This window comes from Salvelinus fontinalis, chromosome 3, assembly GCF_029448725.1.
Source record: "Salvelinus fontinalis isolate EN_2023a chromosome 3, ASM2944872v1, whole genome shotgun sequence".
Classification (NCBI taxonomy): domain Eukaryota; kingdom Metazoa; phylum Chordata; class Actinopteri; order Salmoniformes; family Salmonidae; genus Salvelinus; species Salvelinus fontinalis.
In genome coordinates, this window is record NC_074667.1 from 53,840,542 (window position 1) to 53,860,778 (window position 20,237).

Below are 20,237 nucleotides of genomic sequence, written 5' to 3' on the forward strand. Positions count from 1 at the left end.
CATTTCTTAAACGATTTAATGAGAACATTTGAGACATCAAAAACATCAATAGCAATACAAAGTCATCATACATAAAGTTTTGAATTTCCCTTTTTGTAATGTAGTAGTAAAACTGAGGGGACGTTATTGTTCAATAGCACAAGACAGCGCTTGCAATTTTATATCAAATCAAGTCAACCGGAACAATCAACAGCACCAACAAATATCAGCCACAAAAACTGTTGAGCATTCTAGATATCTGTGTCAACATGTCAAGCAGAAAGGCCACATCCTTGTTTTAATCATTTAAATCATTCAAAGTAAATCATCTACGGTAATGCAAAATATTTGGACTAGTTCAGGTCGCTTGGTCGCAGCTCATCACACCACTTCTCAAACGCTCTGTACAGGGTGTCATCACCTGTGTCATTATAGATCTCTACAGATGGAGAGAAAAAGGAGATCGTTAACACCAGCTTTGAAAATATATGCATTTTTAATCTTTTGTTAATGTGCTGAACTCTAGCTGACAAATACATGTCTGTCTCTTTACCTGCATGCCCTAGGCCATTGGGTAAGGGCATCCTGACCAGCCCACCAGAGTGTTTCAGCCTCTCACAAAGTGAGTGCTGCACTAGTGCCATGGTAACGTCCTGGTGCCACACAGGCAGCTCCAGCCCCCCCATGCAGCCTATAATCCGCAGCTTCTCCTCCTCTGTCATGAGGCCTCTCTCACGGGCCACATAAACCATGTAGGACATATCGATGTTGACCGCCTCTCCGTGCAGCAAGGAAGGGAGCACCTTCTGCAATAAAAAGGTCAGCGTTCAGTACTGTATCCATGCAAAACTCTCTAGAGTGCAGTAATACTCATAGCCACACTGTTTATTGCCGCTAACTAACACAAACAGGTGTGAGTAAACCTGACACCATGCTCATCTGGCACATAGTTACACTAAAAATGGAACAGGAGGTGACAAACATGACATGATGACATATTGGTTCAAACCCGGTTACATACAGTAGCCCATGGACCTACTTGGCTTTGTGGTTATTTAAGGTGAAGCGGTATATAATTGGTTGTACTGTACCATTTCCAGCTCTGGGCTGATAAGGTGACCAAAGTCTACCAGTCTGTCTAAATCGTCCTCCCACAGGTTGGGGGCTAGCTCCTCGAGCATGGTTTCTATAGCCATGCGTGTGGACACGGAGGCAGCATCTTTGTTGTCCCCCTGAAGACCGCTGTCAGACTGGAACTTGGAGTCCAACAGGAACTGGCCGTTGGTCTCCAGAAGCTCAAAGAGACCTCTGTGTTTCATCAAGGCCATCTGTAGAGCACACATCTACATTACATTTACATTAAATACCAGTACATAAAACCAGATCTACAGAGCTAAATGAGCATCAACATATTCTCTAAGACTGATGATGTACTGTATATTGTTCTCTACAGTATAGTATACAGTCAAATAGTACAGTATTGTATCTTAAGTTCATGTACAGTCCAATATCTAATCCATATCTGTTGCTGTCAGGCATTGCCACTGTACCTTTAACATTTCGGCCAGCCCATTGGAGATGTGTCTTCGAGAAACAGTTTGAATGAAGGAGCGGTCTAGGAAAGCAGCCACTGGGGGTATGTAGCCACCTAGCTTATTTTTACAGTTGGCAAAGTTCACCCCAGTCTTTGCCCCCACGCTGGCATCGACATAAGAGAGCAGGGTGGTAGGGACACGGATGTAGGGGGTGCGTCTCCTGTACAGGGATGCCGCCAGGCCCACTATGTCCAAGCAGACTCCTCCTCCGATGGCGATGATGGGCTCTGTGCGTCTGTCCAGGGAGAACTTATGGACCTCCTCCAGGATCCTCATCACCAGCTCCATGGACTTGTTCTCCTCGGTGGTGGGCAGGGGCAGGATCCTGTAGAGAACATTATGGGCCTCAAAGTAGTCTGTGAGCTGGCAGCCGTAGAGGTTGTAGACGGTCTGGTCCATGACCACGAAGCGCCTGAGGGGCTTGGTGCTGATGCTGTTCCTCAGGGCCTCCAGCTGCTGGGGGTCCCTAATGTGCCCCAGGAGCAGGGTATCGTTGCTGGGGTCCAGCAGGCCCAGGGACTCAGTCACCTTGTAGGTGAAGACGATAGGGCTGACCACTGTCCAGGAGGTGCCTTGCTCCATGGTGCTCTCATAGCTGGAAAACGTGATATATTTGTCAGATTATTTTATGTACAGTACAAAATGTACAGTAAACGTTTAGAGAACAAAGCCCGGGGATAAATGTAAATTCACACAATTTCACTTTCTGTGGTGGTAGCTAAATAAAGTGGAAAAATGTGTTTGCAAATTACTATGATAGTGTTGTGATGACTGGATAAATAACATTATGCCATCTATTCACATGGTGAAATAAATATTTACTTTCAATCACTGTCATCCACTGTCTACTCAGTGGCCTTGTGTTAAGTGTCCGCCCTAAGGTTGGGAGTTCAATCTCCGCAGGGCTGGCATTATGGGCGAGCCCTAGAGGGCTTTGCCTGCCCTACCGTACCATCCTTGCCCGTCCAAATAAAATATTGAAATATTGATAATTTATTTGACCGAGACGTGCGATGACAGAAAGATTCAACAATCTCAGATAAAGCATCCGAGCGAGCGAAACAGCGCCCCTCTGTCTCCGTATGTGTGACCATGTGCCTGATGCTGTCTGGACAAAAGGAGTATGGCAAGTTATACTTTTTCTGTCCAGACAGCATCAGATACATGGGCTAGATATACTAAGACAGAGCGGCGCTGTTGCGCTTGCTAGTTTTAGCAGAGAGGAAGAGGCCAAGTGAGAGGGATAAATAAACACAATGCATTTCTATGGGCATAATATGCAGACCTAAGCTTATTGCCTGAATTCCCACCTTTGGGGCAACGATTTGCATTGTTAGGATGGAGACATGAGCATCTCGTCATTATACACAGATCTCTGGTTTCAGCCACTTGTGAATTTGAACGGAAAGTTGACGGGTGCACAGCGCACTGTTCGGATGCTGGCTATCCCTAGAGTAAATTGATGTTTTGCCAAAATTATATAATTACTCCAGTCAAAATACTTTACCAGAGAGCTTGACTTAGCCATAGAGGATCATTAGCTTCTTTAAAATAAAATATTTCAAATCACAAGTGCATAGGCCTATGCCTATTCGGAAACCCAGCAATTTGGGTAGAGCAAGTGGCAATAAGCCTAGCTGATTATTGAGCTGCGGATGTCAGTGAAAAGCATGTAAAATGTGAAGATAATGTGTCTTGAGTATAATGGATCACGGTGTAGGCTATCAATGTGTCCATATGGCAAAGGCTGGTGCTCTTGCATTAGTTTAACTTTAACTTTTAGATTTTTACCATTTTAATTCATATTTGTATGATTAACCACGTGACAATAATTTTGAGAAACTAAAACATTACAAAAATGCGCATATAAAAATAATCATAACTGGCACACAGATAAGTAAAATTGTAGGATAAATTGTGAGCTTCCACAAACTTGAAACTCACTAGCTGCCTTTGGTCTTCATTATAACAGCCATTAACAAAATTCAAAACACCGGAAGTCCCATGAAAAAAACGGCCCATCCAACTGAAATCAAATGCCTATCCAACTGATTTGTTCTGGCGCCGGCCCTGGATCTCAGGCTTATACCAAAGACTGTAAAAACGGGACCAGATGAGTCTCTGCTTGGCACTCAGTATTAAGGAGATACATGGTGGTAAGGCCCTGCGATAGACGAGTGTCCTGTCTAGTTGGTGTACTTGTACATCAAGGTGCCTCACACTACATTCCGAATCACACAAGTCAAGTCTTGTGCAAGCCCACTGGGCACAAACGTCAGTTCAACACATCTACTTTTGATTTACATTTGGTTGAGTTGTCAACTAACGTGAATACCAAAACAATTTCACCATGCCATTGGATTTAGGTTAAAAGTTGGTTGAAAAAATTATGTAATTCCCTTATTGATGACTTTTTGCAAATCCAATCAGTTTTCCACGTTGATTACACGTCATCACATTGAATATTTTTGTTTAAATGACGTGGAAACAAGTTTTTGCCCAGTGGGAGGCTACTTATTTGTTTACTTCAAGTCTAGCTAGATCATCAAGAAAACGAATTTAGATGTATGATGATAATGTGCACAAACCTTATATTTTGCATAACGTTTTAATTTATTTTGTTTTACTCACATTTTGGCAGCTGATACTCGACCCTTTATATTTTTATTCAATTTATTTCCCGATTTGCGTTTCCATGTGCCCTTGACTTGAACTAAGTGAAACTCGTTCTTCTTTATTACTGCAATATTGTTGCATTCCAGTGGGTCTTCCACATGTGTCTTCCCAGTGTTTGCATCAAGCGACATCTTGATATATTTATGTATTGGAAGCTAATGAGTGACCGATACAGAGACAAGTAACCTAATGGAGCATAATGTTCACCTCTTATTACTCTCTGTATATATACATATATCCTCGACAGCAGACCACTTCACTTCTACTAGGGGAGGAGCAAGTATTTCCAGTGTGCTTATGAAACTGTAGCCAAAACCATTTTGTAGCACGTGCCCCAGCATGATCCTTACACAATTTTTGGGAGTGATGTAATGAAACTATAGAATTATGTAAAGAGGGATCCCCCACAATAGGCTATATAATTGATTAGCCTACATTTTTTTCTGTAAAAAATATTTAGGCTACTTAATAAAAAACTTCTGACTAAACATGTCATGGACCATTTGTAATTGTATTTGATCACACATACTGTATGTTATTATGTCAAGTCTTTTTTATTTCACTCAAGGAATAAGAGAAGCAAGATAAATACATTTGTAAAAGATACACATGTATTGCAAAGTTACATGTGAAATTTTGGGACACTTGACTTCTTTGAGGGTTATGTATTTAGCCTACTGGGGGAGCCTACATCAGACTTGCTTTCTTGTGCAGAAAATGTGCTATCAGACTGATGAACATGAGAAAAAGGCTTTGGATATTACCCCTTTTTTGTGTGTGGCAAATTGACTGTAAGAAAAAAACATTTTTGTTTAGTTGAATTGTGGTATGTTCAATTACGTAGCCTCCTAGGCTACTTAACATACTGGACACAGGTATGCAACAGTTACAAGAGAAAGTATTTATTTGTGGCACTGGATGGATGTTGTCAGAGGTCAACCTGACCAGCTACTGTATAGAAACACATTCAATTGACCATTTTTCATCTGAGCACATCTGGTGAGTTCATGGTGTTCTGTTTGAAGAGTAAATATACATGTAGCATCTCAATTTGGGGCAGCAGGTAGCCTAGTGGTTAGAATGTTGGGCCAGTAACTGAAAGGTTGCTTGTTCAAATCCCTGAGCTGGCAAGGTAAAAATCTGTTGTTCTGCCTCTGCACAAGGCAGTTAAACCCACTGGTCTTAGGCTGTCATTGTAAATAAGAATTTGTTCTTAACTGACTTGCCTAGTTAAACAATTTGAGCCAGTTTGTTACAACAGGAAAATAAGCCTACAGGAATTGTGGATTATAATTAATTGGCATTTTGATACTTTAAAAAAAAGGGAAAATCAGGTTTGACATTTCAAAGTGGAAATTACAAACTTCAGAAGACTTTTTAAACCTCAAATGCAATAATCATTGCAGTAAAGTTGTCCAGCAACAGGGTAATCAAATTAAGATCCTACACCTGAAAATAAAGAGTAATAAAACGTGCAGCTGACAACAAAAGCAGATGTCAGTCTAGGATTAGCCAAGATGAAAGTTTAAGATCAACTTTTTTGTAGAGTAATGGGAAATATGCCCATTCTTGAAGTAAGGTGATTGTTCATGTCTTTTTGTATTGAGCTAAGAATCCATTCTATTTTATTATATCATTTGAATGATTTCACATTTTACATGGCTCATTTTAACTATTCAGCACCTCATGACAAAAGTGTAAACATGATGGAAACAATTTGTCGCGAAAGGTTTACACAAAAAGTTTGACATCGATAGACAGATCTTACAGGTCAACGGACACGTGGGCGGACCTACTGTGTGGAAAACTAGGAGTTTATTTTGGGGAGTTTCGTAAGCCATCAATAAAGATACATTTACACAACTGAAACGGGTTTAAGCTATATAGATAGACAGACAGCTGCTTTGCCAGTCGCCCTTTGTGATTTGACAACTTGTTGTGTATTTTGTATTACGAACGCCGTGGAAATTCACCATGCAGGCTGCCAAAGGTATGTCGGGTCTTTCTCACAGAACTAGCTATGATTGCAGAAGCTCGAAAGAATAAATGTGGTTGGGCTAGTTAGTTGTAGGATGCAGGAGAATGTCGCAGGGAAACATCAACTGGAAAGATGATAGGACACTTAAATAGTATATTCATAATAATCCACTATTTTTGCATTAAAACTAAACATTACATTTATATTAATTGTAATTAAATAAAATAACCTACACATAGGACTAGCTAGATGCGGTTAAGAGGTCAATGCATGGAACGCAGCCGTGGGGGACTAGGACGCCGGATTGGCAGACATTTAACAAATCTGATCTAACAAAGTAGATGTTCGTCAAATCCGTCAAGATTGATGTATTGTAACATGCCCACAATGTAGTTACTAACGTCCGATTTGAATATATTTGGTTGTTTTCGCTACATAACATTTAGAATTGGTTCCTTTTCAGGTTTAGAATAAGTGACTGCTAATGCTAGTTTCCTAACTCCCGTTTGTAGTATCGCTAGCATACAGAAATCGGTGGTGGTAGTCTAGTTTTGAACTGTATTGCAGTTGAGTGGTGACGATGGCATTAACATGTATTGGGGTTGACATCTATACAAGCAGTTTACTCCGATTTTTACATTAACATAGTGTGAAATACACATACACAATCGCCTAAATGTATGAGGTACCCTAAGGCATCTTTCACCCACGCGTTTCGATGGCATATCCATGGTTTTGGTCGAGTTCCATTGACTTCTTTACCGTATCTCTAGGAACATACACTTATAACCCCGCCTGTTGCAGTTATTTATTGGACCCATCCGTCTTTCCTAGAGCTCTGTGTCCATCTAATGGTATAGTTATGTCATGACACACAGTAGTCTATGAATTGTCCAGTGGGAAAAGTACCTAACTGTCAGACTTGAGTAAAAAGTCACACAGCAAAATACTACTTGAGTAAAAGTCTAAAGATATTTGCTTCTAAAAGTATTTGGGTTTTAAATATACTTAAGTATCAAAAGTAAATGTAATTGCTAAAATATTCTTAAGTATTAAAAGTAAAAGTATAAATACTTTTACATTCTATATATGAAGCAAACCAGATGGCACAAAAGTATTTTTTATTCACGGATAGACATGGGCACTCTCCCAACACTCCAACATAATTTACAGACAAAACATTTGTGTTTAGTGAGTCCGCCAGATCAGAGGCAGTAGGGAGGACCAGGGATGTTCTCTTTAAGTGCGTATCATATGTAACATTCCATATGTAACAAGTACTTTTGGGTGTCAGGGAAAATTTATGCAGTAAAAAGTACATAATTTTCTTATGAATGTAATGGAGTAAAAGTTGTCAAATATAAATATTAAAGTACAGATTCCCCCCCAAAAATGACTTAAGCAGTACTTTAATGTATTTTTACTTAAGTACTTTACACCATTGGAATTCCATATTATTATAACGTCACTCCTCTGTATCACCTTTTTTGTTTACCCCCCTTCGGTCTCAAATTGTTCATTAGTATAATAGCCTACTGTACTCATTAGGCCTATACTGTATAGGCTTGTGTACAGTTTTGGTCTTGTGTTCTCTGCAGTCTCTGACACCCCGATGGAATTCATGGTGGATTTCTTAAACAAAGCCAAGGAGATAGCAGATAGCAATGCCAACATTCCAGAGGAACTGAGGGTCAACCTACAGAAGGCCCTGGACATAGCGTGTGGTCTAGATGGCTACCTGGAGAAAATGAGCAGCCAGGAAAGTGCACCTCTCGCTGAGCTGTATCGGTGAGTAATTCTCTTGTCCGTCCCACAGACACAGTTCACATGGATGGTTTCTCATGCACATTCTTACTTAATCCCATACGGATGTGTAGGAAAACGATGGAACACAACTGGGATAAAGTATTCGAGGAGGGCAAGACTCAGTTTCGGCTTCCAAAAGAGTGCATCACTGGGCATGTGGAAGGTGAGACATCTCTATTGGGTACAGTTGTGTCGATGCTTGGTTTGAGATACATATTTAAGTGTGCTAAATATTTGTCTTGATGTTTCATTGGCAGGCCAGACTCTGAAAATGCTGGTTCACATGAGTAAAGCCAAGAGGATCCTAGAGATAGGCATGTTCACAGGGTATGGTGCTCTCTCAATGGCTGAAGGACTGCCCGAGGATGGTTCACTGGTTGCCTGTGAGATTGAGCAATATCTTAAAGAATTTGCTAAGCCCATATTTGACAGGTCTCCACATGGCAAGAAGATAACAGTGAAGATTGGTTCTGCCATGGATAGCTTGAAGGTGACTAACTACATGTTGTGTAACTACATTGATTAAGTTTAGCCTGCAGTGATTACACATGTTAGTCTACTTGCTTAATAACCACATTATATAGTTACATGCATATACAATGCAAACCAAATCACTTAAAGTAACATACCTATTTGTAAGTGTAATAAATATGAGTACAATAAATAGCCAATTATATATATATATATAACAACCATTACACCTGAGTAAAAGGCTAGACACTGTATCAGTGTATCTAGCTCATTGACAGTGAAGGGTCCAGCTCTCTGATAATATTGTCTCTTTTAAAGGAACTGGCTGCAGCAGGCGAGCAGTTTGACATGGTCTTTATTGACGCAGACAAGAACAACTACATCAACTACTACAAGTTCATTCTTGACCACAACCTCCTACGGCTGAGTGGTGTGATATGTGTGGATAACTCTCTGTTCAAGGCTAAGGTTTACCTAAAGGACACCGCTGATGTAAACGGGCTGGCGCTTCGAGATTTTAACCAGTTTGTGAAGAGTGATCTTCGTGTGGAGCAGGTCAGTGGAGAGACATGGCTTGTAATCTGTCTAATTATTGCTGGGTGTTTACTCCTGTGTTAGTAAAGAAGGTTTGTCTTTTTTTCAAGGTCATTGTCCCCCTCAGAGATGGCATCAGTATCATCCGCAGAGTACCCATGGCAACAGCATGTGCAGGCACACAGGTAACATACGCATCCTCAGTCAGAACCACACTTAGTGCCAGTGCTAAAAGGAAAAGAAAATTACTATCATTGTTGTCATTGACAGCTGTAGTTACTACCATGAGTCAAATGGTGACTATACAGTACTTAAAAGCTCATACAGACTTTTCCCTTCTCACTAATAACTCACTTGTGTTTGAGTTGTCTCAGAGCAAGGTAACAGACGATGAGGTATTCCGGGGTTTGAACGGGAGGTCGATCCTGGACCGGATGCGTCTGGACGGCAGGGTGGCCTATGTGACAGGGGCAGGCCAGGGTATAGGCAGGGCGTTCGCACATGCCCTAGGAGAGGCTGGGGCCAAAGTTGCTGTGATAGACCTGGACCAAGGGAAGGCTGAGGGCGTGGCAGAGGAGCTCACATTGAAAGGTAAGACTTTGGCATTAGCGCACACAACTATGATTGTCACAATGTTGGATTTTCATATTAACCTTCCATGTATTACCAGCAGATGGTGCTCTACTGTCAGGGAAACGTCAAGGAAATACTGTACATCATTGTTCCCCTATTAGCGGCCCAAGATTTGAATTGTTTTATTTTATTATTGTTGGACATGATGTAAAAATACCCCCACTCATAATAGAGAGATATACACTACACTGAGTGTACAAAACATTATGAACACCTTCCTAATATTGAGTTGCACCCCTCCCTTTGCCCTCAGAACAGCCTCAATTCGTCAGGGCATGGACTCTACAAGGTGTCGAAAGCGTTCCACAGGAATGCTGACCCATTTTGACTCCAGTGATTCCCACTGTTGTGTCAAGTTGGCTGAAACCCAGCAGCGTTGCAGTCCTCAACAAAACCGGTGTGCCTGGCACCTACTACCATACCCCATTCAAAGGCACTTAAATCTTTGTCTTTCCCATTCACCCTCTGAATGGCACACGCATATGATCAATTTCTCAATTGTAGCAAGGTTTAAAAAAAACTTCTTTAACCTGTCTCCATTCCCTCCTCTACACTGATTGAAGTGGATTTAACACGTGATATCAATAAGGGATCATAGCTTTCACCTGGTCAGTCTATCATGGAAGAGCAGGTGTTGTTAATGTTTTGTATACTCATTGTATGTGATTGTATGCAAACGTAAGCCAGGTTTGAATGATTGTTTTAGTGAAATATTATATCTGTTTTGGCTTCTTGCGGTCACTTTGTAGTCTACAAATGATTTGTAATTATGTTCCGGCCCCCTGACCTTCCGCTCAAGAAACCATCGTCCTGCGGCTGAATCTAGTTCATTATCCCTGTTGTATATTGTAATCTGATTATATTATATTTTCAGACAAAATCTTTCATCTGCACCACATGGCACCATATTTTGCATATGAAGATATAAAATAGTAATAATATCAGTAATTTCAAACTTGCCTATTATTGCATTTTAAACAGCCACTACTTTTTAATCCAGGGATAAATTGCATTGCGATTACTGCTGACATCAGCAAATCGTTAGATGTTGAGAGGATGATTGACAGCATTGTGTCCAAATGGGGAGCGATCCAAATAGCATGCAACAACGCAGGGATCAACATGAACTCAGCCAGTGAGGACACCAGTCTGGAAGAGTGGGACCAAACCTTTGATGTCAACTTGAGGGGGACCTTCATGTGTTGTCAGGTGTGTGATTCCTCTACTGTATTTTGTTGTAAGCCGAGGCCACTTATAGGGGACGCCTGATCTGCACTATCGTCTAGGATTGATGTGCCCAGCTGGCAATACACTTGTGTCCCCAGTGGACCGGCTGAATGCGGTGCGAAATGGGGTTGGAAAATGTTTTATTAAGACGGTACACATATTTTCCCCTTTTTTCCCCCAACTGCCCGCCATTCAAGCTAGTTAAAGAGGAAAATGATGCCTTTGCAGCCTGACTGCAGGATGCTTTATGTACGAGCCGGTCCACGGGAGACACAAGTGTATTAACGGTTGGGCATATCAATCCAAGACGATAGTGCAGATCTAGAGCCCACTTTTGGCAGCCTAGGCTAGTATGCTACTGTAGACCTGTGTGATCTATTTCATTACTCAGAGGGTCATACTAGTGGCATAAGTCTGTCTGGAAAATGGGAAACATGTACAGTTGTTTGCATTTGAGTTTACACGTCTAACTGTTTTGGGGGGGAATGTTTGACGTGTAAATTACACATGGAATATATGAGAGTTTGAGTAGGGTCTTTGAGTAAGTATGAATAATAATTGAAAAGTGTACACATAGGGTGTCGATACTAAAAGTGTGATGAATGTTTCTAATATGTGTCCATTCTCCCTGAATTCTTGCCTCAGGCTGCAGGTCGTGTGATGCTGAAGCAAGGATATGGGAAGATTATTAACACAGCGTCCATGGCCAGTCTAATAGGTTAGTGAATATTCTATCTATCCTGTATGTTCCCTTTAGATTTGATCAACATTTTAGAGGGAGAATGTCTTCCTTTCATCTCCATGTATGGTGAATCAATGAAGAATGGTGAGTCAAGTGAAGAATGGTGAGTCAATGAAGAATAATGACCTGAGCTTTGTTGCTGCATTGATTTGTCTCCTATAGTACACTGAGAAGTACAGTAATGTAATACTCAATACTGATTTTGTGCACCAGAACATAATTGTATACGGTTTGTTTCTGTAACGTTGCGAAACGACTTCAATGGGCTTGGTATTCTACAGTCTTGCCATTTCAGTGTACTTTAGTGAACTTAGTGACAGAGGAGGAAACTTGGTGACCCATTTCACAAATGCAATCTATTTTTTTTTTTAAGTATAATTGCTAATACTGCTAATCTTCACCATATAACTGTTTATTCAGGACAATGCTATAGTGATTTATCCACCCACATTATTCTCCCGCTGCAAACACAGTTAGTTGTGATTGCTGCTCATCAAGGCAGTTTTGCATCATAATAAACATCCATCTCCTGAGCTCTAGGGAGGATGTGTTAGTAGGGAAACCTGAGGTCCAACATGTAAAAGGCTTCCTGTGCAACAACCCTGCCTGCCTCTGTAAAGGGCTGTGTTTAAGCAGCAGATGCTTTTACATTTTACTAAGTGCCTTGTGAAATGGGAGTTATTCCCAGCCCAGTGTAAATCCTCCTACACGTTCCTCCAGAGAAACAGTAACACTTCATCAGCAGTATAGTCATCGCCAATAAACTGCTGTGACATATGGGCCTGAGTCCCAACTGCAGGGGCAATCTGTAAAACAGGGCCATGCTGGTAAATAGAGGATGGCAAAAAAAAGTGATCAATTGCTCACGTTACACACAGTCCTGCAGGAATTTACTTTATTGGTCTGGACATCTGTTATAGTATTGTCATAATGAATAATCAGAGGGGACCTGTTTTAGCCAAGTAGGGTACCAAAAAGCAGCCGTGAATGTGTATTTTAATTGGACAATGACAGCTTTTTGACCATCTGCTGAATAAAATGTGTTTTTCCCCTCCCCTGTACATTTGAAGAGAATGATGGTAGGCCACACAAAGGAAGAGCATTTTTGACAAACTAATATATATATTTCCCATGCTGTTTGGCTGTATTGGAGAGTAGATGTAAAGTATTTGACCTGACTAAGGAGGATAGAGAGAATCATGTCAGCGGCAGGCTCATTCAGCCTGTGTACCATCTTTACTTCCTATCTGTCCTGAGGACTTGAGTATGTGTAGGCCTGTGATGAAAAGGGCTCGTTTCCCCCCACTTAGAATGGGCAATAAGTAGCAGGGGGGAAGTTAAAGAGGGTTTTAGACAGTGCTCTCTTTCTCCCTCTAAGGATTACTGCTCTTAAAGACGGAAAACATCAATGCAGGTTTATTTGAAGGATGAAGGCCTGTTTTGAACGGTATTTTGGAGCTGTATCATCAGGTCTTCAGTGAGGATTAGCACTGTTAGGCTTTTTTAGCTGTGTTTCCTGTCCTGATAAATCTGCTTTCACCTTCAGTCTGGGTGTAAGCCCTGGGCTTTGCTCCTCCTCACGTGCTCCTCCTCTCCTCCAAGGCTGGGGTCCTACCCAAGGGCCTGCACCTCCTCCTCAGCCTCCTCACTCCATCATGGAAGCATCCTCCATCCTCTTCTCTCCTCACATCAGCTCTATTCCTTTCTAAACAAACGAGGGCCCGTGAATCTCCTATCCACTCTGTCTCCCCAGGACCAGCCCCTGCCTCTCTGCAGCTGTGTCATATTTATCATCTCTGTTCCAACCGAAGCAATTTGGCAGTGAGATCAAGGGGCGACGAGGTTAACTACTAAAGTTGTATGTAACTTGGAGGCTTCCCTGTGATAATTAATCAACCAGAGGGAAATTAGCCACTGTCCAAGCATCCCATGCAGTGTGCAGCATCTGTGATGGTCAAGGCAAACAAATGGTTTGTTGCTGAAGATGGTGCGTAACTGGACATTACAAGCAATTATTTTGACATGGCTTTATCCACGGGGTCCCAAGTACCTAATGGAGGTGTTTTCATGTAGCATGCAGTAGAAACCAGGGTGCTGAGTTATGATTGAAATGAAGAAATGGATAGAATGAATAATATGCAGGGGTACTCGAGTGGCGCAGCGGTCTAAGGTACTGCATCTTAGTGCAAGAGGCGTCACTACAGTCTCTGGTTCGTATCCAGGCTGTATCACATCCGGACGTGATTGGTAGTCCCATAGGGCGGTGCACAATTGGCCCAGCGTCGTCCGGAGTAGGCCGTCATTGTAAATAATAATTTGTTCTTAACTGACTTGCCTAGTTAAATAAAGGTAAAAAGTCTACATTGTAGTGTGTGTTTCATGGTTATTAGAGGGGTACGGTTTGTCTTTTGGACATTGAGTGCAGTTTATATGGTTATTCCACATTTTGTTGTGTTATAGCCTGAATTCAAAATGGATGAAATTGATTTTTCCCCCACCCGTCTACACACAATAACCTATAATGACAAAGTGAAAACATGTTTTTAGAAATGTTAGCAAATTTAATTGAAAATGAAAACATTTACATAATTATTCACACCCCTGAGTCAATACTTTGTTGAAGCAACTTTGATGGTGATTACACTTTGTGTAGTCTCAGGTATGTCTGTATAAACTCTACACATCTGGATTTGGGGATTTTCTCCCGTTCTTTCTTGCAGATTTTCTCCCGTTCTTTCTTGCAGATTTTCTCAAGCTCTGTTAAGTTAGATGGGGAGAGGCGGTGAACAGCAATCTTCAAGTCTTAGGATTCAAGTCTGGGCTTTGGCTGGGCCGTTCAAGAACTTTCACTTTCTTGTTCTGAAGCCATTCCAGCATTGCTTTGGCTGTATGCTTTGGGTCATTGTCCTGTTGGAGCGTAAATCTTCTCCCTAGTCTAAAGTCGTTTCACTCTGAAGCAGCTTCTAATCAAGGAATTGTCTGTTGTGCCTGGTTTTCTCCAGTGCTTTGAATTCAGGCCAAAGAGTTACATTTTTGTCTCATCAGGCCACAGAATCTTTTGCCTTGTGCTCTGTCTTTCACGTGCATTTTTGCAAACTCCAGGCGCGGCTGTCGTATAATTTTCTCAGGAGTAGCTTCTGTCTGGCCTTTCTCCCTTAAAGCCCTGATTGGTGAAGTGCTTTAGAGACTGTTGTCCTTCTGACAGGCTCTCCCATCTCAGCCAACGAACTCTGTAGTTCTGTCAGAGTGGTCATTGGGTTCTTGATCACCTCCCAAGTTCCTTCTTGCCCAGTTGCTCAGTTTGATTGGACGGCCAGCTCTAGGCAGAGTCTGCGTAGTTCCATATTTTTTTAATTTCCCAATGATGGAGACTTCTGTGCTTTAGGAAACTTTCAACACTAGTATTTGTTTTATACTCTTCCCCAGATATATGCCTTAACACAATTTATGGTATAGTTTCTGCTCTGACACATATGTCCGTCGGACTGCTAGATGGTGAAGCGTGATTAATCACTCCTGAGAATGCGTTTCCACTGCTCCAGAGTCCAATGGCGGCGAGCTTTACACCACTCTAGCTGACGCTTGGCATTTCTCATGGTGATCTTAGGCTTGTGTGCGGCTGCTCGGCCATGGAAACCCATTTCATGAAGCTCCCGACGAACAGTTCTGGTGCTGATGTTGCTCCCAGGGGCAGTTTGGAGCTTGGTAGTGAGACAATTTTTACGCGCTTAAGCACTCTGCGGTCCCGTTCCTTGAGCTTGTATGGCCTACCACTTCACGGCTGAGCTATTGTTGCTCCTAGACGTTTACACTTTGCAAAAACAGCACTTACAGTTGACCAGCCAGGGCAGCTCTAGCAAGGAAGAAATTTAACGATCTGACTTGTTGGAAAGGTGGCATCCTATGACGGTGCCACGTTGAAAGTCATTGAGCTCTTCAGTAAGGCTTATCTACTACCAATGTTTGTCTATGGAGATTGCATGGCTGTGTGCTTGATTTTATACACCTGTCAGCAATGGGTGTGGCTGAAATAGTCGAATCCACTCATTTGAAGGGATGGTCACATACTTTTGTATATATATAGTGTACACTGCCAACTGTGGGACCTTATATAGACAGGTGTGTTCCTTTCTAAATCATGTCCAAACAATTGAATTGGCCACAGGTGGACTCCAATCAAGTTGTTGTGACATCTCAAAGATGATCAAAGGAAATTGGATGCACCTGAGCAAAATGTGGTGTGTCATAGCAAAAGGGTGTGAATACTTAAGTAAATTAGATAAAATTGTATTTAATTTTCAATAAATTTGCTAACATTTCTAAAAACATGTTTTTACTTTTTCATTATGGTGCATTGTGTGTCGATGGGTGAGGGTAATGTTTATTTATTTAATACATTTTTTATTCAGCCTGTAAATAAGTCCAGATGTATAAAAACTCTCTGAAGTATGTGTTTTAATTAGTTCAAGTTTAGTTTAAAGCAAGTGATTGACAACAATACAGATTTTTTTATATATATACAAAAACCTATGCAGGTGTAGTTGGACCAATACTAATTGACTTGATTTGTCCCCTCTGCAGTGCCCCATCCACAGAAGCAGCTTGCCTACAACACCTCAAAGGCAGGAGTGGTCAAACTGACACAGACACTTGGCACAGAGTGGATCGATAGAGGGGTCCGAGTTAACTGCATCTCACCGTAAGTTTGTGTCCCAAATGTTCGTATTATTAAATGGCCTGGCTTCAGAATAGGCCTGTAGTGTCAATGTCAGATCTTATCTGTATCACCATGCCACAACAGTTCACACATCACAAATCCTTATTAACATTTCAATCCTAACTTTGATTTAAGAATGTACACATACAAAATGTCCATGGACTTCAAGCCCATCTATTCTGAACAAAAATATAAATGCAACATTCAACAATTTAAACCATTTTACTGAGTTACAGTTCATATAAGGAAATCAGTCAATTGAAATAAATAAATTAGGCCCTAATCTATGGATTTCACATGACTGGACAGGGGTGCAAACATGGGTGAGCCTTGGCAGGCATAGGCCCACCCACATGGGAGCAAGGCCCATCCACTGGGGAGCCAGGCCCAGCCAATCAGAATGAGTTTTTCCCTACAAAAGGGCTTTATTACAGACAGAAATACTCCTCAGTTTCATCAGCTGTCGAGGTGGCTGGTCTCAGACAGGTAAATAAGCCGGTTGTGGAGGTCCTGGGCTGGCGTGGTTACACATGGTCTGCGGTTCTGAAGCCGGTTGGACGTACTGCCAAATTCTCTAAAACGACTTTGGAGGCAGCATATGGTAGATAAATGAACATTCAGTTTTCTAGCAACATCTCTGGTGGACATTCCTGCAGTCAGCATGCCAATTGCACACTCCCTCAAAACATGATATATCTGTGGCATTGTGTTATGTGACCAAACTGCACATTTTAGAGTGGCCTTTTGTCCCCAACACCAGGTGCACCTGTGTAATGATCATGCTATTTAATCAGCTTCTTGATATGCCACACCTGTCAGGTGGATGGATTATTTTGGCAAAGAAGAAATGCTCACTAATAGCGATGTAAACAATTTTGTGACCAAAAGAGAAAAGCTTTCTGTGCATATGGGACATTTCTGGGATCTTTTATTTCACCTCATGAAACATGAAACTTTACACTTTTATTCAGTATGTATTGCTATTTGTTGAGCTGCCAAAAACAGTAATGATGAGAAGCGATTGAGTGTTTTCCTCCATTGTAAAAGTTCAATTTGAGAATGAGGCACCCATTTAAGCCCTCAAACAATGTGCTCAGCCTTAATTAGATGGTGTCTTTAGGGAGGAATGAACCAAACACTTGCTCTAATTGTTATATTCAATTAGGGAATCAAATGAGCATCCTCACTCCAAGTGTCTCCACAACAATAGCACATTGTTTGTATCTAGTTGTCTGTGAAGCTGTGGCGGGAAGAAGAGAACAGAGGAACACTCTTCGCTGCGCTGTGTATTTGTGTGTTAAGTCGAGCATCCCTTAGCCCCAGCAAATCTGTCCGGTGGCTCGGCATGCGGGGCCCGTCACCACACCCAGAACAAAGCGCCCACTCTCCCACCACTCTGCTTTATTTATCGGCAGCTTGTTTGCTAATTTTAATTTGCAAAGAAGCAATTCTTTCCCCCTTCTAACTGGCTGTCTCAATGGGGCGCTGATTTCTTAGAAGTGACAGTCAGTAAATATGCATAAAAAAGGGACACAATTAGCGAGTGCGAGGTTGACTGCAGCCTGATTTCATTGGCAACTTTAGCCGCACCGGTGATAAGCTGCATTATCTAGAAAATTGGCTGAGGGAAAACAGCACCTCTGATTGCCAGGAAAGGTTCCAGATAACAGGGCGCTGAAGAGAAATATAATTGAGGTGGAATATGTTAACCAAGGTGTCACATGCTTCTTGGAGCCGCTAATTTATCCAAATGTTGGAATTTGTATCAAGGCACAGCCAGGAATACTGTATGCCTAACATGTTGGGTACAGGCTAAAGATGAGAGTCGACCGTGAAGCTTTTAGTTACTTTCATAATGATTGTGTGAAAAGCCTGAAGTCGTCTCACATTAGACACAGCTGTGTTGACACATTTATCCAAATTATATATTTCAATAGGTGGAGAGAAAATCATTGGTCATGATAGATTAATGCTGACACAAGCATTGTCTAAACATGAAAGTACCAAAGTCTCAGATGAGGAAATCACTACAGTACCAACACACCTGTTTCCTTTAAATGCCACTCAAGCACTATGCCTGAGACTCAAACCAGCTAAAGCACATATCAGGCAGGAATCAGGGAGACAGAGAAAGTGATAATGTACAGGCTCCTGAAGGCAAATTACACCTAGGGTCCTGTCGTACCCGGTGGCGCTTCCTGCGACGTGCCAGTCATTTAACACCACGCTTCCCACTGTAAATATCATCAGAGATGTACCCTTTTTCTGAAGGGTAATTGGGTTTATGTATTATTTTATTTTGGTTACCAAAGTGGTGGCTCTGAAACGGCACACTGCTGTCACTCCTGGCTTTGAAGTCTGATGTCTCTGAATTCTCTTTCTCTCCATCTCTGTCTCCCTTTTTCTTTTCAGGGGCATTGTTGACACCCCTCTCATCCACTCAGAGAGTTTGAGGCCCCTGGTGAAGCGCTGGCTGTCAGATATCCCTGCTGGACGACTGGCTCTAGTGACAGACCTGCAAGCTGCAGTGGTCTACTTGGCATCTGACGCCTCCGACTACATGACAGGGCATAACTTAGTCATAGAGGGTGGGCAAAGTCTGTGGTAGAGAGAGGGAGAAGCTTAATTTTTCCCACTCTTGGTTCACTCTTGGGAATAGACACCCACCACAGGTGGCTGGTGGCACATTAATTAGGGAGACGGACTCATAGTAAGGGCTGGAATGGAATGATATGGAACACATGGCTTCCATGTGTTTGATTTCCACTCTCCATTCCAGCCATTATTATGAGCCGTCCTCCCCTCATCCGCCTCCTGTGGCAACCACTGTGACTGATCTCCACAGGGAGAATAGGATAACATAGAGATTAGGTCAGTGATTACCTCCCTGGTTTACCATTATGTCAGTTTTGTCACGTTCCTGACCTGTTTTCTGTTATTTTTGTATGTGTTTAGTTGGTCAGGACGTGAGTTGGGGTGGGCATTCTATGTTATGTGTTTCTATGTTTAGGTCGTTTGTAATTAGCCTTATATGGTTCTCAATCAGGGACAGGTGTTTGACGTTTTCCTCTGATTGAGAACCATATAAAGGTAGGCTGTTCACACTGTTTGTTTGTGGGTGGTTGTCTCCTGTGTCCGTATATGTTACCACGCGGGACTGTATCGTTTGTTTGTAGTCTGTACCTGTTTGTGCGTTCTTCGTTATATGTAAGTTCACATGTTTTAGGTCAGTCTACGTTCGTTTGTTATTTTGTAGTTTGTTGAAGTGTTTTCGGTTTTCGTCTTTTCTTTAATAAACTTCATTATGTCAAATTATCACGCTGCGCTTTGGTCCAATCCCTACTCCTCCTCTTCTTCTGAAGAGGAGGAGGACAACCGTTACAAGTTTGGAGATTATTTTACAGTTTCATAAAGTAGTCTTCACATAAAAGGGACATTTATTTCGACACAATTGTGCTTTTATATCCCTGTTAATTTTCTTGACAGAAATGCACACTTTGTTGCAAATCCTTTTTACGCCTTCTACATGGTGCTATCCTTTGGACATCTGTTTTTTTATAAAGAAACATTTTTCACGCTGGAATCTGTGAGTGAATCTTATAAACAGGTTTTGACACCATTGGCCCCATCAGAGGTATTTGTTTCATAAGTGAAAAGTACTTGAAACGGGTTCATAGTTCAAGATTTTAATACACTGAATGCATGCTGCTTTCTACTGTGCAAGTGCAGTACGTACTGGATATTAGATTGCAAAAGATGGGTTGGGCATAGTAGAAAGTGCTGAGATGTGTATGACAAGAGACTGTACGAAATACAGTCTCTTTCTAAAATAAACACTATCAAACTTAATATTGTAACTAATCCTTTCATTATGGGGAC

The 20,237-nt window shown here is 41.7% G+C and overlaps 2 protein-coding genes across 3 annotated transcripts; one reads left to right on the plus strand and one right to left on the minus strand.

Annotated features, from left to right (window-relative positions):
- Positions 1-32: 32 nt before the first annotated feature.
- Positions 33-4,438, minus strand: LOC129851125 (2-epi-5-epi-valiolone synthase-like). Its single transcript, XM_055917418.1, has 5 exons — positions 4,206-4,438; positions 1,530-2,169; positions 1,071-1,307; positions 533-785; positions 33-418 (listed from the first exon to the last, which is right to left on the minus strand). Exons 1-5 carry the CDS (start codon positions 4,379-4,381, stop codon positions 333-335), a joined length of 1,392 nt encoding a protein of 463 aa, XP_055773393.1. The 5' UTR covers positions 4,382-4,438; the 3' UTR covers positions 33-332.
- A 1,593-nt stretch (positions 4,439-6,031) lies between these two features.
- zgc:113054 (uncharacterized protein LOC541322 homolog) lies at positions 6,032-19,673 on the plus strand. Of its 2 annotated transcripts, none has more exons than XM_055917419.1 (11): positions 6,032-6,240; positions 7,827-8,016; positions 8,106-8,197; positions 8,292-8,524; positions 8,824-9,060; positions 9,150-9,224; positions 9,414-9,630; positions 10,673-10,881; positions 11,545-11,617; positions 16,223-16,340; positions 18,771-19,673. In XM_055917419.1, exons 1-11 carry the CDS (start codon positions 6,225-6,227, stop codon positions 18,964-18,966), a joined length of 1,656 nt encoding a protein of 551 aa, XP_055773394.1. In that variant the 5' UTR covers positions 6,032-6,224; the 3' UTR covers positions 18,967-19,673. The 2 variants fall into 2 exon arrangements, with proteins under 2 accessions (XP_055773394.1, XP_055773395.1); XM_055917420.1 differs by lacking the exon at positions 6,032-6,240 and adding an exon at positions 6,500-6,565.
- The last annotated feature ends 564 nt before the right edge of the window (positions 19,674-20,237 follow it).

Excerpts from the sequence above, each read along its gene's own strand:
- LOC129851125 (XM_055917418.1), bottom strand. The coding sequence starts at position 4,381 with ATGTCGCTTGATGCAAACACTGGGAAGACACATGTGGAAGACCCACTG. Across the intron at positions 2,170-4,205 it reads CGAGTATCAGCTGCCAAAAT|CTATGAGAGCACCATGGAGC; the intron begins GTGAGTAAAACA and ends CACGTTTTCCAG. Across the intron at positions 419-532 it reads CAATGGCCTAGGGCATGCAG|AGATCTATAATGACACAGGT; the intron begins GTAAAGAGACAG and ends CTCCATCTGTAG.
- zgc:113054 (XM_055917419.1), top strand. Across the intron at positions 8,017-8,105 it reads CCTCTCGCTGAGCTGTATCG|GAAAACGATGGAACACAACT; the intron begins GTGAGTAATTCT and ends ACGGATGTGTAG. Across the intron at positions 10,882-11,544 it reads GGACCTTCATGTGTTGTCAG|GCTGCAGGTCGTGTGATGCT; the intron begins GTGTGTGATTCC and ends TTCTTGCCTCAG.